At 36.3% G+C, this 27,686-nt stretch overlaps 5 protein-coding genes and 1 long non-coding RNA gene across 8 annotated transcripts; 3 read left to right on the top strand and 3 right to left on the bottom strand.

Moving 5' to 3' along the window:
- Positions 1–5,677: 5,677 nt before the first annotated feature.
- Positions 5,678–10,719, bottom strand: LOC128041333 (uncharacterized). Its single transcript, XR_008196173.1, has 2 exons — positions 10,307–10,719; positions 5,678–5,936 (listed from the first exon to the last, which is right to left on the bottom strand). It is a non-coding gene; the product is annotated as an uncharacterized LOC128041333 (long non-coding RNA).
- Positions 7,678–8,695, top strand: LOC105771200 (small polypeptide DEVIL 13). The gene has a single exon (XM_012592611.2). It carries the CDS (start codon positions 7,942–7,944, stop codon positions 8,263–8,265), a length of 324 nt encoding a protein of 107 aa, XP_012448065.1. The 5' UTR covers positions 7,678–7,941; the 3' UTR covers positions 8,266–8,695.
- Positions 10,720–11,391: 672 nt separating the features above from the next.
- On the bottom strand, positions 11,392–12,710 carry LOC105771226 (zinc transporter 2). Its single transcript, XM_012592636.2, has 2 exons — positions 12,016–12,710; positions 11,392–11,931 (listed from the first exon to the last, which is right to left on the bottom strand). The coding sequence occupies exons 1-2, from the start codon at positions 12,707–12,709 to the stop codon at positions 11,540–11,542; spliced, it is 1,086 nt and encodes a 361-aa protein (XP_012448090.1). The 5' UTR covers position 12,710; the 3' UTR covers positions 11,392–11,539.
- Positions 12,711–14,282: 1,572 nt separating this feature from the next.
- LOC105768866 (pumilio homolog 2) lies at positions 14,283–20,978 on the top strand. The gene is made up of 9 exons (XM_012589091.2): positions 14,283–15,551; positions 16,492–17,984; positions 18,058–18,199; positions 18,286–18,393; positions 18,799–19,011; positions 19,119–19,229; positions 19,474–19,668; positions 20,088–20,262; positions 20,516–20,978. The coding sequence occupies exons 1-9, from the start codon at positions 14,889–14,891 to the stop codon at positions 20,551–20,553; spliced, it is 3,138 nt and encodes a 1,045-aa protein (XP_012444545.1). The 5' UTR covers positions 14,283–14,888; the 3' UTR covers positions 20,554–20,978.
- Positions 20,979–21,131: 153 nt separating this feature from the next.
- On the top strand, positions 21,132–23,906 carry LOC105768867 (transcription factor PCL1). 3 transcript variants are annotated; one of them, XM_012589099.2, is made up of 2 exons: positions 21,132–22,664; positions 23,324–23,906. In XM_012589099.2, exons 1-2 carry the CDS (start codon positions 21,670–21,672, stop codon positions 23,361–23,363), a joined length of 1,035 nt encoding a protein of 344 aa, XP_012444553.1. In that variant the 5' UTR covers positions 21,132–21,669; the 3' UTR covers positions 23,364–23,906. The 3 variants fall into 3 exon arrangements, with proteins under 3 accessions (XP_012444553.1, XP_012444552.1, XP_012444550.2); XM_012589098.2 differs by having other exon boundaries at positions 23,318–23,906; XM_012589096.2 differs by lacking the exon at positions 23,324–23,906 and having other exon boundaries at positions 21,132–22,794.
- A 683-nt stretch (positions 23,907–24,589) lies between these two features.
- Positions 24,590–27,441, bottom strand: LOC105771171 (pentatricopeptide repeat-containing protein At2g03880, mitochondrial). The gene is made up of 2 exons (XM_012592583.2): positions 27,217–27,441; positions 24,590–27,136 (listed from the first exon to the last, which is right to left on the bottom strand). Exons 1-2 carry the CDS (start codon positions 27,277–27,279, stop codon positions 24,854–24,856), a joined length of 2,346 nt encoding a protein of 781 aa, XP_012448037.1. The 5' UTR covers positions 27,280–27,441; the 3' UTR covers positions 24,590–24,853.
- Positions 27,442–27,686: the final 245 nt, after the last annotated feature.

Below are 27,686 nucleotides of genomic sequence, written 5' to 3'. Positions count from 1 at the left end.
CAATTTGCAATACCCAAACCAAATCCAGAATCTTATATTCTTTATAAACCCTGAAACGGCTTGGGTATGAGCCAATATTAGGATGTCGGTTCAAGTACTTCTTTGAGTAGCACAACCATTGAACCATCGAACACCCATGAACCAGGTAAAAAGCCTAATCACAACTGCAATTGCGGGAATACTCTACATTGGCGCAAGGGTAATAGATTTGTTTCCATCTCCGGCACGTGTTACATATTGGGTTGAATGTTTTTTAGTTGCTTTAGTATTTGGTGATGTTGCACCGCTGTTTTGCGTAGTTTATATTGCTAGACTTCTAGTTGAAAAAAAAAGGAAGAAATACTTGTGTGTTAGTTTATATTAAGTGTACAAATTAATGTGAGTGTGTTATTTTCACAGTTCTGGTTGTGTAATTTTACCATTTCCCTTGATCTGTTATTTTATAGCTTCGATTGGGTGACCTTGCAATTTCAAGGGCATGTAACTATGTTTCTTAGCTTTTTCTCAACTTTGAAGAAGTTGGTTTCCACGTAATTATTCATTTATACATAAAATTTCAATGAGAAAAGCCAAGTTGCTTTGGCGACAATGAATAATGCTCTGGGTAAACAGGGAAGGAATTTGTGATTGGAGCTGATAAAGGTTGAGGATTATTGATGAAATAACTGTAAGTTGCTTTAGTTTGTGTGTGAATGAACTATGGGGAGAATGATGATGGTTGGTGGTGGTGGCAGTGAATAAAGGAAGGAACTGGTGATGAAATCACCAAATGGGTTTATGTGGATTGTACGTTGGTATTAAATGACAATTTTATTGCCACGAAGGGTTTCTGTCATAATATACGAGTGTATCAACTCAATAATCAAAATATAACAAATTGAAAGCTTTTGTGCTTATATCATAACTTTTTAAAGTTTAATGATCAAAACGTAATTTAAATAATATATAAGTAATTAAATATGTAATTTATCCTTAAATAAAAATTAAACTAATTTTTAAAATTTTAAAGTTAAGTGACAAAAATATAAATTTATTAATAATTTAGTAATATTAGAATTAATTTACCCTTTAATTAAATTTGAGGGGCATAAAAACCAACCCAGGGTGTTGGTCTCTTGCAGAATAGAATCATGATTATTTTATTATCTCCTTTAACCAAAAGCCAGCAGTTGTTTATTAGACACCTGTACTTGCAAGTGGGCTAGGTATGGATGACTCATGATTCCCTCCTCAAGGATCGGTATTCTGGTACACCAGATCACATACTATAAGCCAACCTGACAGTATAGGGACTCTCTCTATATATACTTGTTCCTTTTCTTCTTCTACCAATTAATTTCTCCCTTTAGGGTTTTCGAATGAAAGGGTTTAGGGTTTTATCCTTTTCCTCAGCACTTTTGCATGAGGGGAGATGGGATCTCATCACATCAAGACCACTTTGATCAGTCCGCGTTTGCAGGTGCGGCATCATCAAGATTCGCAAGCTTTGGTAAGGGCTTCTCTCTTCTTCGAAGTGTCCTTTCAAATGGAATCTTGAATCTTGATGATGCTGCATCAGCGAATGTATGGGCTACTCTCTTTCAATTGCAAATAAAGGGAGATTATTTCCACTTTGATCAAGGTGAAACTCCTTTACACATACCATTCCGATGTAATATTAATATGTATGCGCATATATATACAACAAAGGTAATAAATATCTTTACCATCCAAGTCTATCATGCATTCTGATTGATTGCAGCTTTAGTCGATTGAAACAATCAAGGTTTGTTTAGTTTAGTTTTCCCTTTCTATTATGTATTAATAAGTTTACTTAAGGGTACGAAGGCTGTTCTTTTTTTCTTTTTTCTTTTTATACATTATGAAGAGCAAAAGAAAATGACCAACTGGAAGATCTGGATATACCCTTTTTGCTTTTAGTTATCTGAAATCTGTAGCAGCTTTTTTCTTCAGGAATTGGTGAATATTGCGGTGCATTTGGAAAAAGATTTTATTTTCTGTTTATTTGCTTCTTTCTAGCTGAATATCCTTCCTCAGGTTGGTATATATTTCAGTGTCATATATATATGTGTGTATATAAGTTCATGCAATATAAACATCATTAAGAATAGACATTATGTTCTCTGTAAAGATATAACAAGAAGCCGAAATGAATTTACAGTTGAAAATGTTGATTATTTATCTAGTCAACGGTTATTGCATTCTAAAGCTTGTAACGGGAGAATGAACAATGTTGTTTGGTAATAACAAAGAGTACCCAGATAATATGAAATTGAAACCCATCCCCTTCCCCCAATTTGAATATACCAAAAAGAAAAATTAATATGAAATCATAACATGCATCTTTATATATAAGTAGATAAATGTTATGGAAGCCCTATATATGTTTTCTGCTAGATAGATTTTCCAGTTAATAAGATCAGTGTAAACATTATTAATTTCTAACTTGGTGGCAGCATGGAACTGGCGGTTATCCAGTACTCATTTAGGGCATGTAATTAGTGTGTGTACACACATACACACACCCAGATATAAGCTAGCATGGGTTTGAAGTTTCTAAAGGCCTGCAAAATTCGTAATGAAATATGCCTTTTTGATGAAGAAAACTGACCAAATCATCTAATTCTGCAGGTAGGAACAACAAACAACATCTTGGTGTTTCTGACAGTCGCATAATATATTGCTTAACTAGATATATATATGTGTGTGTATCTATAGATAGGTTTTGACACCACATCAAGCATCTATATTTATCTTCTTTTCCATAGGCCAAAAGCTATACAAACAATCAATATATATTAGTTTCTCAAATTGCCCCCAAAATCATTGTATTAATAAATCCCCAGTCCTGTTACGAGACATACGTATAAACAGTTACACATACACATGCATATATCTAAATCCTAATACATTTGTGAACTTTAGGCCTGTATGCTAACCTTAGAGTTCAGTCAATGGGAACAAGTTGAAATGAGGTTTCAGCATTTCTAGTCAATTAATCAAGGTTTAAAAACAGTATTAGACTGGCCTGGTAGAGCTAGCGAGAAGGCTTTCACATTCCTACTTTCATTCTTTAGCTTGTGGCAAATAATAAGAAAGTTCTCATCATCTTATCAGGATTCCGTGGAGTATATATTTGAATACAAGTATGAAGTACAATCCCTTTTAGATAGCTGAGTATATATACTTGTACTGTATGTATTTAAATACGATACTCATCTTAAATCCAAATAATAACCCTGGGAGCCGACCTCTATTTGGTACAGTGGACCATGTTGGTCTCCAACCTTATAAACAGGTAACGTCTGGATGGATGGTACATATGGGGGAGAGAATTCTCTTTTTCATCTAACAGTTGAACTAACATCGGAGAGCCATTCATCGTGATCGATTGGATACTTTTCCGCAAATGATTTAAAATTACGAATCTAATCGAATACAATACAAGCACACAGATTTCTTGTTGCATCCGCAGAAAAAAAACATTTTTATTTAAATTTTTATATTGGTTTAGATAAAAAGAGGGGACCAAGTAGTACAAGTAAGATTCAGCATCCAAGTAAGACAAGAGGCATGCATCCATGAGATTATAGGAAAAAGCAAAACCCTGTTGGCAACCAGCAGGACATTGGTAATTAAGGTACGAAAGAAACTTTATACTATCAATTTCTTTTGTCTGTGAATTTGGTACTGCATGAAATAATATAAAGTAGCACTTCTTTTTAGTATATATAATAGCGGACAATTAGTTTACATTTATTTATTGATCAGTTTTGCTTTATGTGGCTGCATTTTGATCATTGCATGCATATATATGATCTACTTCTTCTGGTGATCATATATATATGCATTGAAAAAGCAACCCTATTTTAATCCTTTCGACTCTCCAATCTAAGGTTATTTTGTTATTGCAATAAAGGAAAGAGAAACTTAAAACATATATTCATTTTGAGTTTAAAATTGGAAATGAAGAAAAAAACCCTAAGTTGAACATGATGATTTCATGAAAAAAAGAGAGTAGAATATGACGATGATAAATACTGGCCTAGAACAGGAAGGCGAGGCTAATAATCTTTAAAAAAAAAATCATGAATTAGTATAAAGTATACCTGTTTTTTGGGTCGAATAATATGAATTACACATAGCTAATACAAATCTTTTTGAATGAAACCCGAAGTTGCTTGGTTTATGATTTTTCTAAAAAAATGATATGTAAAATTGAATACAAATTCTAATATCCGCAAATTAATTATTTTATTCATTTTTTAAAGAAATGCCATTTCATAAAGGATAAAAAAATGGGCCAAAATCCATTAGTGTACCTTTTGAATCATTGTGGACCTAAACTACCAAACAATTATTTGTGGCGTCCTACTGGTGCTAAGTATGTCACATTTTACATTTCCAAGCTTTTGTTACTTTTAACAAATTCAAAACAAATAAAATAATAATTAATTCTCAGACCTGGAATTCCCTGTAATTAAATAAAAAACAATGGGGAAATCTGAACATCACGAAGATCTGGGTGTTTCAATAATCTCTGGTATTGAAAATAGACAGTGAACAAACAATGTGAAAATGTGCAAGTCTTTTTGACTGAGGTTTTTGATGGATTTATATTAATGGAGGCTGTATGACATAAATTTATGACTTTTTGACCTGTTTTTTCTTTTTAATTCACTTGTGGTACAAAAAGGGTCCCATGATGTTTTTTTTTTCAAATAAATAAATTGATGGGTATTAACAGGCTTTCTTCTGCCCATTCTTATGCAGCTCACATGTTCTCATGTGGGGCTCCAAATGGTGATATTCTCAAGCCCACATGATCATTTAGGAAAAATAAAAAATAAAGTGGAAAAAAACTTAGCTAAACCCTAAATAGACTAAAAAAAAAATGTTTAAAAAGATGCATTATATTGCATCCACAACATACCATGTGATTTGATTTTGACCCATCCTTACAATTTGTTGACCAATCAAATCTACAGTTTATATGTATACATAAATGGTTTTCTTTTTATAATATAACCCTGATTTTATAGTTTTATAAATCAATAAAATTCATATATCATGAAATTTAGATTAAAAATATTATAAATTTTAAAATTTTCATGTGCTTTATCATTTCAACTAAAATATCATTTGATTTTTTAATATTTTTAAATAATATGGTTGTTACATGTTTTTGTACTCATACATTATGAGTGCCATAAGGTTGTAAAAGAAAAAGAAATGTAAAGTAAAAGAAAAAGGAAATTAGGTTAGTAGTTTCTAGATATAATACAAAAATAGGATACGAATATAATTCATTTAATAAATACAAAATATATATGATTAATATGATAGGATTAAAAAGAAGAGTGATCTTTTAATATCTAATTTTCAATAACATGTTAAGTTTTGTAAATACCAATATAGACAGCAATTAAAGGCAGCATTGATTTGAAAACATATGAAAGCAAAAGACTAAAACTTGCATTATAAAAACATTGAGCAGTCAAATTGTCTCATTAACAAAATATGTTGTTTCTCTGCTTTCTCCAGATTCCCCCTTTATTTTCTTTTGTTTCAGATTATAGTCTTCTGGACTTTCAATACCACTTTTTAAGGAAAACAATCAAAGTTTAATGCAAATTGCAAACACTGCATACTCTGTAATTAGACCAAAACCAAACACTTAAACCTTAAAAAGCAAAACTTCAATTCTTTCTATCCCAAACTGCATAATATTAGTCTTTAAGATGATAATTCCTTTGTAAACTAAAAACTAGGTGGTATGTATAATTAAGATAATAAATAGCAAAGTGAATGACGATTGTGATGGAAAGTGTTTAGGATTAGCAATCTCCTTTTTTTTTGTTGAAAAATCTTTGCAGGTTGTCCCCATACCAGAAGAAGCATTATTGCAGAAATCAATTTCATCACATGCTGAAGTTCTGCAGGGCACAGTAGTTAAATATGAGGAGGTGTATTTATTTTTATATTGAAGAATAATCTTTTTATTTATATATATTTGAAATTTTCAAGCTTGTGTTTGCTGATCCAGAAGGTTGCATGTGCATGTGAATCCCTAATTCCCATAGATAATTTTATGCTTTTAATTCAGCTGTTATGATCCTTAATATATACTAGTCATTTAGAATATAAACTATAAATAATCCAAGTGTTTCTGACCAAAATTTCAAGTTGAAAAGCCCCAAGGTTTTAATGATTGAATGGGTTTGGTCAGCAGGACATCTTTATCAGACTTTTCAACTGTTGTTTTCTGATGTATGAAAAGGTAAAAAAGTGTGGGACTACGTATGTATATATATACTTATAATTTGGATTATGGGATTCAAATCCGAATTTCATTCATGCATCAATCAAGTGTCTAAGGGCCAAATATTTCTCATTAAAAGGAGAAGAAATACCACAACATGGATTGACATCCTCTTTGTAATCATGCCTGCACATTGCGGAAAACTTTATAGAGAAAAGGGGTAAAGGCTCTTTGCTTTACCTAACATTGTGGAAGGAGAAATGACAATATCTACTAAGTTATACAATGAAATCAGACCAGAAAAAAATTGGATTGCAAGAGATTCTCTGCTTCACTACACTGATTGCTCTTCTTTAATTAAATTGAGAATCAATGAAGTTAAGAATTCTTATGTATCGGCATGAACATTAATCGAGTATATGGGGCCTCTTAGGATCATTTATGCAATGTGTTGTGAGGCTAAAAGTTAATTTATCCTTGAGATAAAACTATTTGGTAATGGAAGACTTACTGAATAAACTCCTGAACTTGTCATATGCTGGGAGAAACGCCTCTAAAGCGTGCTTCGATACTTAAATCAGTAGAACATCAAAGTGTTTTAAGGACAAAGAATAACCAAATGAAAGATAGTGGGTTCCGGTATCAACTCGGATTGGTTTTTACTTCATGTATTATGTGAACTTAATATCTTGGATATTTGAAGCTTCTCAACTGTTGGGTCTGCTAAGTGTACGAGTCCAGCTTAGTAAAGTGAAGTTGTGGTACAATACAAAGAAGTGTTACAACTACGAGTAGGGAAGGTATATGTAGAATTTGAGCCTCAAACATTGAACTGTGGCGAGAAGACCAAAAGAGGCCCCCCCACCCCCCAACCCCCATTTATAGTTTGTGGAACTCAATCAAGAATCAAAATGGCACTGTATAAAGTGTATGTTCCATTCACTAAACTGCAAAAAAGAAAAGGAAAAAAAAAAGAGGGGGGGGGGTATTTGAAAATTTAAACCTCAAAAACCCTGTCAACAATGGGACACACTCCTTATCACAAGAAGCAGCTAACAATAGAGTGACCCCACCCCACCACCCCCTCCTTCCCCTTTTGTTCTTCTCTCTCACTCTCATGTGTGTGTTTTTTTGTGATGTAAACTTAAAATACTGACATTATTATGGAGCCCCGTACGACAATAGTGTCTAGAAAAAAGAAATGATGGATCTCCCAGAGTGAGGAGATTCATAAATCAGGCAAAATCTTAATATATCAGCAAGAATGAGGAGGACTTCCCAAATCCTCATCAACCGACCAATTTTATAGTGCCAGGCCAGCAACAACGGTACCTATAGGCTATAATATGACATGCAAAACTCAGTTCTAAACCCCCAGGGAGAGTTGAGAATTGACACTTTAAATGCTAAATAAACATTGATCAGATCAAACTAAGAAAGCTCACATTCTAAGGAAAGAGGCCCTACTTTACTATATATATTACAACATATAGCCCCACTACTGTCTGCAGCCCTGAGAATCCTTCTCAGTCAAATCTCATTCTAAACTTCTCTTTTTCTTTCTTCATCTCTCCCCACGCGCAGACAAAGAGGTTATCAAGTTTAAGTTAAAGAGATCACACTCTGAGGTGAGGTGAGAGCTCCATTATCTCTAGTGTTGAAGCTTCCAAGCTTATTACATGGATGAGAAGTGGAAGCTATCTAAGAAGGAAGCTTCGGGTACCCATTGTTCAAGTTCTTCAAAGTTCTCACTTCCAAGGAGTTTTTCAACAAAGAGTATTTCTTCCAAGTCTCCTCTTCTTAGGAGTTCTTCACAGAAGAACTCATGTTCCTCTTCTTCATCTTCATCATCATCTAAATGTGCACTACCAAGAAGTTATTCACAAAAGACTTCCATTTCCCGTAAATGCAGTAGCTTAGCCAAGGAGCAGAAGGCAAGGTTCTACATTATGAGGCGGTGTGTTGCCATGCTTGTTTGCTGGCATAAACATGGAGATTCTTGAAGGAAAACAAAAGAGATCAATGGAGATACGATCATATATAGATCAGTAGGGAATTAAGGTTCCTTCCCCTTTTCTCCACTCGTTTATGCAGGATGGGTTCTTTGGATTTGTTTGTCTTGAACTCATGGATTTTTACATCCATTGCATCAAGAACAAATAAATGTCACCCGAGTTTTTCTTGCTTACCTTCATTTTCTAATTAGTTCAGTTCAGTTTGTAATTATAAAATGAGAAGAGCTACTACGAAGTTTTATAGTTGTAAGAAAAGACTATATCAACAAATAGATTTCTGTCAAATCTTAAACTAGCAAAGTCTTTCTTGTATTTTCATAATAATTTCCTCCTCCATTTCCAACTCTGTGATTCTTTTTGTTTTCCCCTTTAGATCTTAATCAAAGCAGATCTCAAAAACCAGGAGGCCTACTTAAAATTGATCCTTTTGCAGTGGCTTTTGGTTGGTATTTTTTTTCATTTTTTGTTCCTATTTTCTTTCTTTTCTTGTGTGTTGATTGATGGTACAGAGATTCCTTTCATCTGTTGCAGCTACCATTATAATAATAGGAAATCATTGGCTATTGGATCTGCATTGGGAATGAAAAACCATCTTTTTGCCCTTTCAGAAAAAAAAAGAGTTAGGAAATGAGTGTTCTGCTAAAAGTGTTGAGGCAAAAACCATGGATTGATCCTTAAATTAGGGTCTAGGTCGTTTCCTCTTAGTTCAACCCTGAAACTGGTTTTTGATGAGGAGCTAAAACTTACCTTGTAGGATCTTTCTTTTCAATCCAGGCTTAGTGCTAAGAACTTCCACTTGGGGTAGCAATGACTATAAGATACTCGGACTCAGTGTGTTATTTAATTTTTTTTCTCTAAAATTTTCAGGCATTGGAGGGTTGGATTTAAATTCTTCAAACGTAGACAAAATGATGAATGATAAGCATGAGAATCAGTGAAAAACATTTCTTTTAAGACTTAATTGGAAGGAGCAGCAAATCCTGACTGCTAAGCCTTCTTAACGTGAGAAACAAATTACAAGAAAAAGTATTTTTAAACTAAAAAAAAACACACTTGGATCAAGAATTGTGTCTGAGATGCATGTACTATAGTCATTAATCATATGTTGTTCCATCATGCTTGCATCAGTTCAGTTCCAGCCTTCACCAAATAGTAGCATCTTTCTTAAGCTAAAATTTCTGACACTATCAATATATTATTAGCCCTCTGATTCTTGAAAACAAGGGGATACCACAACCATGTCTACGACAGTAAATTTGTAAGTTGTGTTCTGGTTCTAATAGCATTAAGGAAATAGCAAGTTGAATGGAATGAAGCTCCCCAAAGCTTAGTTTCACATAAAATTTTCTCAAATTTAGGTGCTAATGTCGGATAGGGTATGTTAGTTTTCTTTTTCTTTCTTTTTGAAGGGTTCTTAGAGAATCATATTCCAGTACTCATATCCAATATACATCCGACATGAATGTCAAACACAGAGATATATCTGTCTAATAACAGTAGACTAATATGTTTTTCATTATGTTTCTAACTTCTTAGCACCATTGCTGCAAGCCTGCAACTTCATCTTCAGCAATACTGATGTTTTCTTTTTTACACTAAGGTTCTACATGAAAAGTCAACCATTAGATTATTGATATCCTTGCTATCCAAAAATAAACTGGGCTCAACATAAAAGTGATTACTATAAGTAAATCACCATTGACAGAGCTGGAAGCAACTGACATTTAATATAAGGATCTAACCTAAAAGAGCATTTGACTCCTGAGCTTTTATATCTATAAGTCTACGGGGAGAAAAGACTAGTATAAGTAACTGTGAGGGTCAAACAATTTTAAAAAGCTATAAAAGCTCTCAAATCATTTCAACTAAACTAGATCTTATTCTGTGGTGTATACACTTTGAGAATCTAGAATAAAAAAATTTAAAATCCTATGCATTTTGTCAGAGATATAAGCAAAAAGACCAACCAAAACAACTTTTTTCTAAAAAGCAAACTTGGTATACAAAAAGAAATTAGTAAGAATCATACCTTATGAACAAGGCCCCTCTAAACTGTTTGATTTTATGTGCCAGACAGATAGATTGACTACTGCAGGACCAACAACAATCTCGACGACGGAATATATAAGAAAATGAAAGGAATTTGGTAAGTCCATTTGTAGGAACTCAAAATCTTGTGGAAGCATTCAGAAAATATACCCAAATCAAGGATTTTAGCCAAAACAGGATCAAAGCAGGGAGATTGAGAACAAATGACAGAAAAGACTTTTGGGGAATATAAGAAAATACTAAGTTTAACAATCTTATCTTTGGATAACCAGTAGGTAACACGGCAACTTTTTCCATAAAGTCTGCATTTTGAAACATTGTATGATCAATTGATCATTATCATCATTAAACTCAACAATAGAGTAGATGTCTTATCAGATACAGAATCGTAAGTTACTGTTAAATAAACTATTAAAGATGTTATAAAAATTTCCGTGTTTTATCATTCTTAGATATGCATGATCACTTTCCTGTTTCATCACTGGTCACTCAAGAAACAGCAAATCAACAAGTTACATACTGGGCCACCTGCTGCTCCATCAATCTATGATGTGTCTCATTCTTATTGCCAATGCAAACTTTTTTTCCTTTTTTTGTTGCTAATTTTATATTACATTTGCTTTAAACATGAATGATATAATATGTCAATATTGTTTAACTTATTAGATGTAATTTACAATTAAATATATATTTGATTTTGTTGTAAATTTATATTAGGTGGTTCTTTTTGGTGTAAAGTTGTATCGAAGTTTCTTTTTGGTTAAGTATTGAATTTTCTATTTATCCAAATGCAGATGAACTGCTACACAAACAAAGCTGGATCAATGTTTTTTAAAATTAATGTTTCAAAGTTATTACCAATTAAAATTATCTCAAAGGTTACCAAACTATATAAAAAGTTACCAAAATTTGCCTTTATGATAGATGATCACTTTCCTCAAAATCTCAGTGGGATAAGTACATATGGTTTTGATGAAAAATGAAGAGTAATTTTACCAATCCTTGTAATTGATTGCCTGGTATTTTTCATATTTGATGTTGCAGACTTGCAGTCATCGTATACCATTTTGTTGATGAACAACCTTGTATGTATATATTTCAATTATTGATATGACAAAGTACATAATAGACTCCAATATAGATAATTCTTGGAATTACATAGGTAGCAATTGATTAAAAAGCAACAAATTTTAGACCAACAGGGCTACAATTATCAGTCCCAGATCATAACAACTGCTATAACAGCAACTCCAAGAAGCACAGCAAGAAACTTGAAGGAAGGAGTGTCAAAGTAACATTTAGCTTGTGGTTTAAAGCCCTTGGCGATGAGATGATTGATGGCAACATAAATGAAAACCCCACAAGCAAGTCCCATTGAGATTGCGTAAATCCAGTCAGCAACATGACCTTGCGTTGTGGCATCAATGGCGATGCCAATCCCTACACCTATGGGACTAGAAACTGCAAAGGCGAAAGAGTAACCACAGGTTAACAAAAACGGCCGCTTTGGTATCATCCTCAGCAGTGCAATCCCCATAGCAATGGCTGCAAAAATCTTGTGCAGTGAAATTGTCCAAAGATTCCTCCATGCATCTCCCTTAGTACCTTAAAAAAACAAAAACTTATTGAAATAGGTACAGGTAACATCGTTGATTCTTTGTTGATTGGAAGGTACAGAAATTAACTTACCTGCAACACCAATGGCAATGCCCTCGAAAATTGAGTGAAAACACAAGGCGAGAATAAGGAGTAACGTATCCCCAAAAGACGTTGTCTTAAAGAAAACTGGATTATTCGAATCCATTCCCACATCTTTGGAATGCTCGTCATCAGCTGTCCTACCTTCTTCCACTTGCACTTGCACTCTAACTTCTCTTTTACTACTCGATGTAACACTAACGATTATGCAATCACCAAGCATGGTGAGAAGATACCCCACCGATGCCAACATGAAGGCGAAAGGGTAGGTTTTGGTTGTGAGATCACCGAAAGTTTCATTAGAATCGCTCAAGAAATGGATCAAAGAGGTGGCCAGAAAAACCCCACCGGCAAACTGTGTGCCTAAGAGGAGAAAACTTTCGTCCCATCGAAAGAAATAAGGGGAGACTCCACCTGCAAAAGTGGTTACTAAAAGAATGATCAAACACCATGTTTTCACCAAGATTAAGCCTTTGTCATGCAAGTTTGTATGGTCACCGTTGTTCTCGTCGTGATCGTCTCCACCATGACCTTTCGTTATGGAGAACTGCAAGAGAAGAAGAATAATAAACAAGGATGTTGACATAAATTTTGCAGTGGTGGAAATTATAGCCATGGATATAGAGTTAATGAATATATCTATCCCTTCTAAACCGGAGAAGAGAAAATTATATATATAAACCATGGATTTGCTGGCCACTTCCGAATTTGCAGTACAGCATTGACTTTCCAAAGATTGTAGTATTGTACTACACAAATTAACGATCAATTTGTTTATCTGGTTTGGCGTCATTTTCAAACCAATATGTCAATGGCAGCAGTTACTGGATTGGATTTGGGCTAGGCTTCACCACCCCCGACCCTTTTTTCCATGGGCTCATCTATCAATCATATCGTCAAACAACTTTTTTACTAGTTCGTGCTAAGAGACAAGATCACCTGGTATTATTTTATTGCAAGGTATTATCTATTCTAGTCCAAAAGTCTTGTAGTATTATTCTCCAGAGCATCTTATAAATATCATAGCTGATTCCAGAGTTTTTTCTTTTACCTAAGCCTGAATTTGTTGGATGTCAAACACATCTGATTAAGCATAGAAAAGAAAGTGTATGCTGTTAGAATATGGAATATGTGACGTGATGAATTAATGTTGGAAGTAAAGACAGATCTTCCATAATCACCACCATAATTCTTTAATTCATGCACTAAGATGGGATAAGGAAATTGATATAAAAGTAGAATAAAGAGTTCTGTCGGATGGAATAAGAAAAAGGAAAATAAAGCTACAAATCTATCCAAAAGGAACAAATGACTTAATACACGCATATGTGGTATGTGAGATCATATGGAATTTTTTAGAAGGCTAAGCACGACCAACCTATACCCTCATTTTCATTTCTTAAAGCCCAGGATATAAATAGTGAATTTATTGAAGCCCAAAATAACATATCGATCCTATGGGATATTTATAGACAAACCACATAAAATGAACATCACATTAATGCATATGCATATTACTTATTTGACTACCAGAAGAATACAAAGTGGCAGTTTATTGAAGACTTTCTTGTCAAATTGGTCATATCGTCATTTCATTGAGCCAAATCATTCTTTCTCTACATTCAAGAATAAATCGATACCTTGTTTTTCAACTCTCAATTTGGCATTTGAAAAGGTTGCTTCTGCTTAAGCCTAACCCAACCTTATTTGGGATTATGGACAATTTTTTAAGAAAGAAATATGTTATATTCTTTTGCATTTTAGTGCAAATTTGGCTCAAAACTAGCAATTTCCAGATTAAAACAAGAAACGAAGAAAACGTATGATTTGATTGGTATGTTCTTTAAGAGTTTTTGAAGTGGAAAAGTTTCATTAGCTAAAGATTGGGGGGGGGGGAATCTTAAGGAGTTAGTTAATGTAATCAGAGGGGAAAAAAAAGTAAACAGCTCCATTGTAAAAATAAAAGTAAACAAAAGGGTAAATTCTGATATTTAACCAAGACTTTTTTACCTGTACTGAAAATAAAACAATTAAAGATAATTACAGACATAAATGCCAATTTTTATTTTGTTCATCAAATGTCAAAATTTTAAGACAACTTAAAGTGGTATCGAATCTAAAGTGTTGAGGTGTCAGTTACAGATTGCTGTTTCTGGAACACAAAGTACACAAAAATAAAAATTTTCACCTACATCAGTCAGTTATCATTTGGTCAATTATCCCTTATTTTTAGGAATTATAAACCAGTTATATAATCAATTTCCAGAAATAAAAGAAGGAAAAACATTTTTCCCTTGTTACTATCCCACTGTATTTAATCTCAGCTTCCTTTAATTGTAAAAAACCCTAGAAGGGTTCTTGTAAGAACCAATAGCCGCCGCCGGATTTGATCTCAACCGTTAACTTTTTCTCTCTATATTTCACGTTTCTTTTAACTCTTTTCTTTGATCTGAGCTTCAAAAACAAAACTTCCTCCTTTCCGAACTATCCTACTTTATTTTTAATTATGGTTGTTTCTGGTTTTACTTGGAAAACATGGTGTTCTTATCTGTTTTTTGTTGATTAATTTTACGTTAGCAAAGCTTGAAGAAATTTTAATTTTGGGTGCTTTTGATTTCTTAGTTCCGATACATTGTGGAATGAATTTTTTTTTGCTATTTATGAGTTCAGGGTGATTAAAAATTTGACCTTTGACCCTTTTGATAGCTTAAAGTTAGCATCTTTGAAGTTTGTAAATATGGGTTTTAGGTGAATTAGTGTAGAAAAGTTTTGGTTTTCCGGGTTCAATATCTAATTGTTGATTTTGGGTAGTGCTCATTTTTGGGAGTTCTGATAAAGGTTAATGATCAATTAGGAATTTGAGAATGCTATCTGAATTGGGTAGGAGACCAATGTTAGGAAGTGGCGAAGGATCATTTGGGGATGATTTGGAGGCGGGGATGGAGCTATTGCTCCGTGAACAGCGTAGTAAGCAAGACGCTGATGATCTCGAACGAGAGCTGAATTTGTATAGAAGTGGCTCTGCACCTCCTACCGTGGAGGGTTCACTGAGTGCAGTCGGCGGGTTGTTTGGGGGTGGAGCCACTATCGCTGCTGGTACTGCTGCTGGTACTGGGGCTACTGCTTTTTCAGCTTTTGCTGGAGCTAAAAATGGAAATGGTTTTGCATCTGAGGAAGAGCTTAGGTCTGATCCAGCTTACCATTCATACTATTACTCAAATGTGAATCTCAACCCGAGGCTCCCGCCTCCTTTGCTTTCCAAGGAGGATTGGAAGTTTGCACAAAGGTTGAAAGGAGGGAGTTCAGTGATAGGTGGGATTGGAGATAGGAGGAAAGTGAATAGGGCTGATAATGGTAGCGGTAGGTCGCTGTTTTCGATGCCACCAGGGTTTGATTCCAGGAAACTAGAGAATGAAATAGAAGCAGAGAAAGTGCATAACTCAGCAAACTGGGGTGGTGATGGACTGATTGGTTTGTCTGGTATAGGACTTGGAAGCAAACAGAAAAGCCTCGCTGAAAATTTTCAGGTTAATCTTAATCATAATGCCACTTGTTCTAATGTTTATTCATTTATTTATTTCTTTTTGTCTCTGCCTTTTGCTGCTGATAAGTGATACCAGTTTGCTTATCCAATGGTTCTTGCTTTATGGATTATTTGTAGTACCTTTTCCCCCTTCATGCTGTAATTTGGCATGTCCTTAGACTACATGCTGCCTTTGGATTGAAAATCTATATAATGACATTGTGGAGTTTGGAGAGTACTAAGTGCACTATCCGGCTTGTCTTTTTCATGTAAATAGCAAAAGGCATGAGGAAATTCTACTATTGGTAAAAATTGTAGCCAGTAGCCTTGCTGTTTTTTTTTAGTTACTAATTTTAATTGTTGTTGAAAATTAACTTGTTTGTCATTTGATCATAACTGGTTTGCCCATTAATGCTGTTGTATGGACTTCATTAATTTCGTTGGAAATGTGAGTGGAGTTAGAGGTAGTTGACTTCTCGGCTTGTTGAATTGGTGATGGTTTGTCTTCTACTTGAACAAGAATATTTAAGAAGGAAAGTAAATTGGTGCCCAGAAGCCAATAACAGCATCCTTTTTAATTTTGTCTACTCTCTTAAGCCCTGAACAATGGAAGTTATTTCATTAGCATGCTTTCTTTAACCGTGTCTAAGTTTCAGCAGTCAATGTGGTTGTTTTTAAAGTTCCATGGGTCAATTCTTTTGAGTCCACGGTTAGCATTTATGTTTCGGTTGTCTCAATGTTTGTATTTGCATGTAGTTGTAAAATGATCATATGCATGACATACAATTATTTGTCATTCTCCTATTCCTAAGGTAGCTATATCACCATGTGTTAAACTCAGTAGGCATATTTTTTTATCAAATTTGCTGCTGGTTCATGAGCAGGTACTCATGAACCATAAATCACAGGCTGCTGCGATGATCTAACATTTAGTATCTTTGCAGGCCGATTTGGGACACTCTTCTCCTGTCACAAGGATACCGTCTCGCCCTGCTAGTCGTAATGCTTTTGATGAGAACTTCGAGAATTTTGTTTCTGCTGAATCTGATCTGGCTCATTTGCGCCATGAACTAGCTTCTGTGGATGCTTTAAGGTCAAGTGTGAGTGTTCAAGGTTCATCTGCAGTCCATATCACCGGGCCACCTTCTTCTTACACTTATGCTGCTGCAGTAGGCACTTCCTTGTCTAGGAGTACAACTCCTGATCCCCAACTTGTTGCAAGGGCTCCTAGTCCTTGTTTGACACCAATTGGAGGAGGCAGAGTTGGTAACTCAGACAAAAGAAACATAAATAGTCCAAGCACGTTTGGTGGTGTCTCATCAGGTGTCAGTGAGTCTGCAGATCTGGTTGTTGCTTTGTCAGGCATGACCCTGTCATCAAATGGTGCACCAGATGAAGATAATAGGTTACCATCCCAGACTGAACAAGATGCTGAAAATAGCCAAAATTATTTGTTCAGTTTGCAAGATGGTCAGAATTATATCAAACAGCAGGCATACTTGAAGAAGTCTGAATCTGGCCATTTAGATATGCCTTCGGCTAAGAAAAATAGGCGAGCTGAGTTCCAGAAACCTGCTGCCTCCTCAAACAATTCTTACTTGAAAGGATCTCCTACTTCCACTCTCAATGGTGGAGGCAGCTTACCTGCTCAGTATCAGCATGGTGATGGTGCAAAGTCATCAATTCCAAACTATGGAATAAGTGGTTTCTCTTTAAATCCTGGTTTAGCCTCTATGATGGCTAGCCAACTTGGGACTGGTAATCTGCCAGCTGCATCAGCTATACCAGTCCCTGGGATGGACTCAAGAGTGTTTGGGGGAGGTTTGGGTTCTGGACAGAACATTTCAAGTGCTGTATCTGAGTCGCCTAATCTGGGGAGAGTTGGAAGCCAAATAGCTGGGAATGCTCTGCAGGCACCTTTTGTTGATCCTATGTATCTTCAGTATTTGAGGACATCTGATTATCCTGCAGCACAGCTTCCAGCTTTTAATGATCCCTGTATGAATAGGAACTTCCTAGGTGATTCCTACATGAACTTGCTTGAGCTGCAGAAGGCATACTTCGGGTCTATGCTATCACCACAGAAATCTCAGTATGGTGTTCCATTGGGAACAAAATCTGGTGGTTCTAATATTCATGGTTTTTATGGAAATTCCACCTTTGGAGCTGGCATGTCGTATCCTGGAAGTCCCTTAGCAAATACGTTTATTCCAAACTCTCCAGTTGGACTTGGTAGTCCTATCAGACACACTGACCTGAATATGCGATTTCCTTCTGGGACGAGGAATCTTACTGGGGGTGTCACGGGACCCTGGCATTTGGATGCAGGATATAACCTGGATGAGAGCTTTGCCTCCTCCCTACTTGAAGAGTTTAAGAGCAATAAAACAAAGTGTTTTGAGCTTTCAGAAATTTCTGGTCATGTTGTTGAGTTCAGGTATTTTCTTACCTTAAATCATGTTTTACGTTGCATATTGTTGCCCTGACAATTTTATTCTTCTTATGAATAGTGCGGATCAGTATGGAAGCCGTTTTATTCAGCAAAAACTTGAAACAGCTACACCTGAAGAGAAAAATATGGTTTATGAGGAAATCATGCCTCAAGCTCTTGCTTTGATGACTGATGTGTTTGGTAATTATGTCATTCAAAAGGTATCTGCTTCTTAGTCGATTGCACATCTGCTTAGTTGTATAATTTAATTTTTTTTATTTACCAAGTAAATATGTATCTGCTACAGTTTTTTGAACATGGACTTCCAGCTCAGAGAAGAGAACTTGCTTGCAAGCTTTTAGGTCATGTTTTATCACTCAGTCTTCAAATGTATGGTTGCCGAGTGATTCAGAAGGTATATGGTTGCCATGCTTCTAAACTTTATTTCATAATCATTAAGTTGCATTGTTGAACTTCTCCTGTTGAGTTTTTTCATTCATCAAACTCTTCTCATAATTATTTTGCAGTTTCTTTCTAAATAACATGAGCCCAATTTGTAATTGACTAAGTGAAAAAGTTCACATTGGTCGAGCTATGGTTTCCATTTTGTATAAAACTTCTACAAGTCATATATAAATATGTTTATATCGTGAATATGTGTCAACTATGCTTCAATCATGGTAATTGTGGTTAACTTTGTTATCGCCTTATCTTGGTTGTATATAGATTTCCTAAAAGCACTCATGCTATTTGAATGGTTACAAGAAGAATACCGCCCAGCATTCTGACAATTATGTATATGCTTTGTTTAACATTCAAGGCCATAGAGGTTGTTGATCTGGATCAGAAGATTAACATGGTTCATGAGCTTGATGGTAGTGTTATGCGTTGTGTACGAGACCAGAACGGCAACCATGTCATCCAGAAATGTATCGAATGTGTTCCTGAGGAAAACATTCAATTTATAGTCTCAACATTTTTTGATCAAGTTGTGACGCTTTCCACTCATCCTTATGGGTGCCGAGTTATACAGGTTCAGGAATATTTTTTCCTTTTGGCTTATATTTTAACCTCTGGAACTGTTCCATGTAAATGAGCAATGTGTTACTGTTCTGTATTATTATTATTATAACTCTGCAGAGAATATTGGAGCACTGCAAGGACCCAAAGACACAGAGTAAGGTTATGGATGAGATTTTAGGATCTGTTAGCCTGTTGGCCCAAGACCAGTATGGCAATTACGTTGTCCAGGTTTGTCATTCCTTTTTGGAATTTATAGTTTGTATATTCTAGGATCTGATGGGGCTAAAGTCATTTACTGAACCTGATCGAGGGTCTTCACTCTTTTGAATTCAGGTCTATTAAAATACTGTCTGCAATATTTGTAGTATATGTTTATGTTTTTACAGCATATCCTTGAAATGTGTTAGTTTTTATTATTAAGCATGCCTATGGTATTTGCTGTACTGATTGGCACTTTAACTGACCCCTACAGCATGTGCTGGGGCATGGAAAACCTCATGAACGCTCAATCATCATTAAGGAGCTAGCTGGGAAGATTGTCCAGATGAGTCAGCAGAAGTTTGCATCTAATGTTGTCGAGAAGTGCTTAACTTTTGGTGGCCCTGCTGAACGTCAGTTATTGGTGAATGAAATGCTTGGTTCTACTGATGAGAATGAGCCTCTTCAGGTTTGTCTTTTCTGCCCATATATCTTTTGAATAGGAATACCATATGGTTTTAAATCTTTGGAGCAAAGTCATGAACCAAGATGCCTTCATTTGTGCTTTGGTTTGGCTGATTATGGTGATCTTTTTGTTGGTGAGAACATTCATATCGTGATCTGGGTGTGTATTTTGCTTGAGGGATTGATCACCTTTCGCACGGTTGGGACTTCTGCTAAAGTTTCTGGAAACTTTAAACTTGTGCTTATCTCATGGATGTTGTCATGTCATATTGTGTGACCAGGATATATATTATAAATGTGTATGTATTAAATTGATTGCATTGTGTTCAGGATTTAGCTTTAGTTAATTGTTTCTAGAAATAATTCCTGTAGTATTCATGTAATCCAATGTCATATTTACTGACAGCTGTTGTTCCATCACAGGCAATGATGAAGGATCAGTTTGCAAACTACGTTGTACAGAAAGTACTAGAGACTTGTGATGACCAGCAACGCGAGCTGATTCTTTCTCGAATTAAGGTCCATTTAAACGCATTGAAGAAGTACACTTACGGGAAGCATATTGTTGCGCGTGTAGAGAAACTTGTTGCTGCTGGAGGTACTAATTTTTTCTTGTCTTTCATGGTCTGTTCACTTATTGCTGTAAATTTCTTATTATAGCAGCTCCAATACGAAAATTTTCAACACTCTTCCAAAGTTGCCTTCTAGACTCCTTGGTCACTGCAAAACTTAGACATTCCCCATTCCTGTTGATCAACAAGAATTTATTCCTTGCTGTCGTAACTTTTTCTTTCATCTTCTTTTCTCTGTACATCGAAGTCTTCTAATACAGGATTTTGCATTATTTTCAGAGAGGAGAATTGCTGCTCAGTCTGTGCACCCTTCTTAAATCGGTGTAGGAAAGAGACATGTTTGTACAGCTAACAGAATCTATGTGAAGCTTTCCCTTCTTCCCCCCATATGTAGGGTCATGGTTCTTCTACCTATCTTCTTAGACAGGTAAGTAAGAACTGTATGAAAATAAAGTTGTTGCTTGCCTTGTACCAGGAAAAAAAACTGTACATTGTGTAGCTTAAGGGTTTATACATAGAAATGGAGCCAAAGCTGAGAGTTTCAGCTGTTGCAATAGAACTGATGATGCCCCCCCCCCTCTTGCCAGAGTAGATTAAAGATTTTATACGAGTTTCTTAAAAGGTGTAAAAATTTTCTAAAATGGTAATGTAGTTTATATGAATATAACGTGACTGTACAAAATCTTGGCATGTTGTGAAGAGCTCTTTATGTTCAATGACATTTACTCTTTCTTTTATTTTATACTGCCATTCTTTCTTTTATCCCAAGTTATGATCGACATTTGTTTGTCTTCAAGTTGTAGACCCTGTTACTCTCGTATATATCCTATGCTATCACCATTGGATTGTTCGTCGTTTTCCATCCAACAACCCACGATGTTCCTTCCATATGCATATCCATGTCTCTCTCCAAATACGTTCCACCAGGATTTTCTTCTCCCCTTGGTTAGTCGGATTAAAAATAAGGAACGAATGGCAAAACCGTATTCCCCAAAACATCCTTAAAACTGCACCTACTTTGCTTACTTGGCCACTTCTCTTCCAATCCAACCATGTCCATTTCGGTAATAAAAGACATACGATCCAGCGCGACCGACTTAATTGGTACCACCCACAAATCACTTGCGTGTCAGAATGTAATTGGACGATCCTGATTTTGATACTTATTAGGATGTAGATCCTTCATATTTAGCAGATCAAATATATCTGGCTAAGTCGTCCACGTTGGCACTACCACTAGACTAATCTGGAAAGATATTGCACTTTTTTCTCTTTCTCCTTTTCCCTTTTTTTTTTCCCCCTGACAAACAGCCCTCATTTTAGCACAAAATATCTTCTGCTTTCACCCTCCTTTCTGTTCTAAATAACACCCGATAAATTGTTCCAAAAGTTTTAAAAATCTCTAATTTGAAGGTCAAAAGCTGAAAATAAGTATGGGAGGAGAAGTGAAGATTGGTGTATTTGAAGCTAACGGCCGAGACGATGAAGCCATCGCAACCGCCACAGACGCCGTCGTTGACGAAGAGGATGATGTTAACGAAAGAGTTCTTGAATGGGAGATGGGATTGCCTAACTGCGATGATTTAACTCCGTTATCTCAATTGTTAGTACCACCGGAGCTCGCCTCCGCTTTCAGCATCTCTCCGGAGCCTCGTCGGACCGCTCTTGACGTCAACCGTGCTTCTCAGGATACCCTCTCCTCCCTCCGCTCCACCGGAGCCCACTCTTCCACTACTAATAACAATAACAACAACAACAATAATAACAATTTCCGTTCTTTTGATGATCCGATGGTAGTTGAACCGGAAGGGGACGGCTCGGGTTCGGGTTCCGGGTCGGACCCGAAGAAAATGAGGATGATGGAGATTGCAGAGGAGGCGGATTCAGCGGTTAGGACGGCGGAGAATTCGGACGATCCATCAGGGAAGACAGTGAAACGACAGCGTTTGGTGTGGACACCGCAACTGCATAAGAGATTCGTGGATGTGGTGGCCCATTTAGGGATAAAAAACGCGGTTCCCAAAACAATCATGCAGTTAATGAACGTCGAAGGCTTGACCCGCGAGAACGTGGCCAGTCATTTGCAAAAATATCGTCTTTACTTGAAAAGAATGCAAGGATTAAGCAACGAAGGCCCATCAGCTTCCGATCAGCTGTTTGCATCAACGCCGGTGCCGCAGAGTATGCATGCGAATGGAGCCGGCGTCGGAGGAGGAGGAGGAATTGGTGTCGGTGGTGGTAGCGTGAATAGTAATGGGCATGTTGGAATGACTCTACCGATGCTTTATGGGGCATCAATGATTCCAATGCCGATGCCGATGTATGGACCTGTTCATCAAGGAGGAAATCATCATCCTCAGAATGGATACGAAGCCAATTCGTATGGGATGATGCAGCAGAGAGATTGGTCCGGCGGGAATAAATATGGGTCAGTAGTGTCGTATCCCCATCATATAGCTCCCCGTGAAAAGTTAAATTAGTTCTATTTTTGTTCCAAGTTCAGTCCTTTACTTTTATATCATTTTTATAATATGAATTTTCATCCTCTTCGAAGTCAAGTAATCTTGCGATATACCCTGATATATGATACTGTTCGTTCCGAAACTTGACTGGTTTATTTTCCCTGAAACGAAATGGAAAGAGATATATGATTTAAAGCAGAACAGAATTAAGAAGCAATAATTTCTCATTTGCACTCGAATAGAAGAAAGGAATCACTTTTGTTTTTAGGTTACAGTAAGTAGGGTTTAGTGTTTAGTTGGTATAGTCTAGACTCTCGACTTGCGTGATAGTTTGACCCTCTCCTTCTGTTTGTATCGAAGCTTGTCTTTGCCTCAGCACTGTCCTTGAGCCTCTTTTTTCTCCCCTGTTAGCGTAGCCGGATTGGTTCAATAACTTTAGTTGGTTTGCTTCAGGTTCCTCTTTGACCATACTGGTGGTAAAACCATAAACGTCCCCTGTATCTTAGTAAATGTGCGGAGGTCTTTTTTATTGCTTTTTTTTCTTTCTTTCTTATGTTTTCAGAATTTTGATTAAACCGTTGCATTTATAAAATCAATCATGGATTTTATTCTTTTGTAGATTCAGGAAACTTTTGATCTGCTTGGTGTTCATTCACTATTCATAGATTTATGAAAACATACAAAAGTTATGAGTTGTGTGGACTTATTGGGCATGGATCGAATTGGTTTGCTTTGGGCAAGTTCCCGTTTCTTTGTCAATATTCCTATTTTGGGGAATTTGTGGCAGGAGGTTGTGTTTATCCAGTTATACAGCTTGGTGCCAACCAAGGATAGCGGAAGGACACATGTTGATCCTCCGCTTTTTCTGGAGTAGAAATGCCACATGAGGAATTTCTGCCAGTGGTCACTCCAACCTCCAACTTGTGTTTCTACCCAAACTTTTAGCAATGAAGAATTTAACAAATCGAGCTTGGGTACTTTATACCATTGTTTTATGTAGTTTTGTTGGTTTGAGATTTCAGCTACTTTATTCCCGAAGTTCAAAGTTTCTTGGTTCATTGGAGTGTCTGCACATCCTCAGGCATTTTATATGGTCCCCTCCACACATATGGATAATGGATACTCGATATCCTGAATTACTTTATTCTACCTTTTTATGGGTATGATTGAGAATCCCCAAGTTTCATATGGAACTTAGTTTGTGGCAATATCAAGCTCTTTCAAGTAAATGTAGCAACTGGATGCAAGTTGTACAAAGCAGACTACAAACAGAGCAACTCAACTGAAATAAAATGCACTTAAAGAAACCAGTAGAAGGTATGCACGAAGCCAAACAGGTGAGGGAGGCAAGCAAGTGAGCTTGAGAAAACCATAATATAGAGCACTAGGAAGACCAACCACCGTCAGTACAATATGTGACGTTCACGTGCTTGACTAGAGCACGAGGGACACCGACGGTGGATGTTTGTTTTCAGAATTTTATCCAACAGTTTATGAGCATCTGATGTTCTGCCACACCGTTAAAAAGTTAAGAACTTTGGAGGCAAACTAAATCGCAGGGGCCAACCCATCGATGATCAGGTGCAGCTGTGTTAGTCTTCCTGATCGAATCTAGGGGGCTACCAAGAGCCCCGACCCCCCTAAAATGAAAAAAAATTTATTTTGGCCTTTTAAAATTTTTAAAATTTTAACTTAATAAAGGTAAAATTGTACTTTGATTCCCCTAAAATAATAAAATTTTAATTTAACCCTTTAAAAATTAAATTTTTACGATAGTAAAAATTACAATTTAATTTTGACTTCCCTAAATAAATTTTCTGACTTCGTCCTGATCTTGAGCCTATGTTTCTATAAGTAGGTCCCAAACAAATGCTTTGCCGTCAATATCCTGTAAAGACAGTAAAAGGGCAGATGCATTCTAAGGGCTTAACCATGTAGCCCCTAATCCAATTGGGTAATACAATCTCAAAAGTTAAAATTAAACAAAAAATGATCGGACAATCATAGACATTACTTAAACTTACTTTGACATGAAGTGGGAACTATTACGTAGTATGCAGAATTTAATTGATATGTGCCGCTTGATCTTTAATAATAGCACTGACTTGGATGAACTGGAGTAGAAGCATACAACGAAGCACTTAGAACGTTTCCATTACCAGTAGTCTCCACATGAACAACCACCTTTGTTAAAGTGATGAAACCTATAATTGTCGCTTAATATTATAACTCTGTCTGTAATCATAGATGCAAACTTCATAAACATATGACAATCAGTGCAAACTCTGAGGTTCTTGAAAATTCGAACTGGCTTCCCTGCTGCCAAGCTTATAAGGCCAAAGCAAACTGCAAGTTTTTCACTGTGGTATAAACAAAAATCTTCCTTCACCTGCAGTGAATCTGCGTTAGTAGAATATGCAGTGCCTTTTATTAGCATCATTATTTGCTTCAACTTATCGTATATTTTTTCAGATTCGGGGTGTGTTCTATCACGCGAAAAGAATTTGTGTATCTTGTTGTTCACTTCTATCCAGCTGCATCCTGGTTCTTTTGTAATCTCCTTCAGTTTCATCAGCTTTCTCTGGTTTTCTGCGTTTTCCAGTAGACCTGCTTCAATATACATATTTGAGAGGGTAACATACACGGTTGCATCATTTGGGTCCATAGCTAGTATGTGCTTTGCAGCAAATTCTGCAATTCGTAGATTGTTGTGGCACCGGCAAGCAGCAAGTAGAGGTCTCCATATTGAAGCTGTAGGCTTGATGGGAGTGTTGTTTATGAAATCTAGTGCCTTCTCTATTTGTCCAGATCTACCCAGTAAGTCCACCATGCAACTATAATGTGCTTCTTCTGGTGAGACACCAAATTCATTTATCATTGATTGGAAAATTTCTTGGCCATCTTGGATTTTGCCAGAGTGGCTACATGCTGAAAGAACAGCAAGGAAAGTAGAACCTGTTGGTCTAAATCCTTTGATAATCATCCTCCTAAATAGTGATATAGCCCTTCTTGGATTGCCATTCTGCGAGTAAGCTTTGATCACTGAGTTCCATGATACAACATCTGGTGCTGAAATACGACTGAATACTTTCTCCGCATCTTCTACACTCCCACATCTGGTATAAGCTTCTATTAATGAGCTTCCGACGTGTGTGTTCTTGTCAAAGTTAGCTTTGACTACCTGAGCATGTATCTGCTGGCAACTCATGAATGATGGCAAGGAAGCACAAGCTTTCAGAATGGGGGAAAAGGTAAACTCATCACATGCTGCATCTTTTCTTACCATTTCACTAAAAGCATCCAAAGCTTCATTGGCTTTCTCATTCTGAACTAACCCTTTGATTAGTGCGTTTCTTGATACTTTAGAGGTCAAATTTCCCATCTCTTTGAACTGTTTTTCAGCATCATCTGTTTCTCTGAGCTCAGAGTACATATCTATGAGTGCGGTCCCTACAAATTCACCTAAAGCCATCCCCTTTTTAATAACTAAACCATGAAGTAAACGGCAGTTATCAATATTCTTCATATTTCCACAAGATGCAAGGGCAATTGTAAATGTGTAATCATTTGGTTCAATCCCACTCTCCCTCATCAAGCAGCACAACCTCATAGCTTTCTCAAAACCCTCATGTTGGTACAATCCATGAATGATTGCAGTCCACGAAACAATATTCCTTTGCGGAAGCCGTTCAAACAGTGATTCAGCATCCGCCATCGCCTCACACTTGCAATACATTGTCAAAAGTGCATTACTCACAGCTGTTTCTGATAAATACTGCATCTTCACAACTTGGGCATGAAGCTGTTTTCCTTCTTCGATAGCCGAAAGGGTTCCACAAATTGCTAGCATACTTGAGTATGTATAAGAATTAGGCTTGTTACCCCAGCTTTCATAATTCATGAACAACCTAAAAGCTTCTTCAAATAATCCACAATTAGCATAACCAGAAATCAAACAATTACATGAAGCAACATCTAGACGAGGCATCTGATTAAATACCATAACTGCACTATCTATGTCTCCACATTTAGCATACATATCAATAAGGCTGGTATTTACAAACTCATCCCCATCAAGTCCAGTCTTTGCAATCAAACCATGGTAAGTCCTTCCAAATTCTAAACATCCTTCACCACCACAAAACTTTAGAACGCTAATCAAATGACTAATGTCCAAATCATTTCTAGCATAATCACCATTTTCCCCAGTTCCAGTTTCGCGAAGATATGTTGACACACCAGTACCAGTTCTTTCAGGCATTCGAGCAAATACCCTGCATTCATTCTTCAACGGAACTTGTTCTCTTAATATGCATGTTGCTGGAAAGTTACATCTTTGAAGCAAGGTTTGATCTTTAACAGAACCAGCAAAGGACAAAGAGAAGGGTTTATACAGACAAATCTTAGAAATCGACGCCATGGCCGGCGTTCTTGGTCCCTAGTACAAAAGAACTATCATTTTAGGACTTAAAAATATGGATAATGGAGTGCTTTGGTATTTTGGGTTTTATTCCTTACCGTCAAAGGAGACATTAGATTAGACAACCTTTGTGAACCGTTGATATAGCTATTACAAGCCATGGACCACCTTCCACCACCACTTCAGTTTTTCTTTTTTGGTTCAAGCCATTTCACTTCTCTTACAAACCAAAGCAAGAGCATTTTGCATCCAAAAATCACGGTTTATATGTTTTGCCATAATTTGCTACGAGTTGAGCTTATTTCTGTTATTCTTAGATACGGATAAACTTCATTTAAAAAAGTCAATTCGTTTATATTAAAAAAAAAATGGATTGCCAATTTTTTTTACTGGACTTGAATCGATTTATGTAGTGTCTTGACGAGAAAAGCCAAAAAGCTTGGGAGAGGAAATTATCATATGATGTTATCGTGTTTTGCAGTACCAATATATGATTAAAAATTTTGGTTCACTGTAAATCATGTGGATTACAAATTCATACGTTTTTGATCCTCTGATCAAATATCAA

Source organism: Gossypium raimondii, chromosome 5, assembly GCF_025698545.1.
Source record: "Gossypium raimondii isolate GPD5lz chromosome 5, ASM2569854v1, whole genome shotgun sequence".
Lineage (NCBI taxonomy): Eukaryota > Viridiplantae > Streptophyta > Magnoliopsida > Malvales > Malvaceae > Gossypium > Gossypium raimondii.
This window is presented reverse-complemented; position numbering and strand designations above follow the sequence as displayed.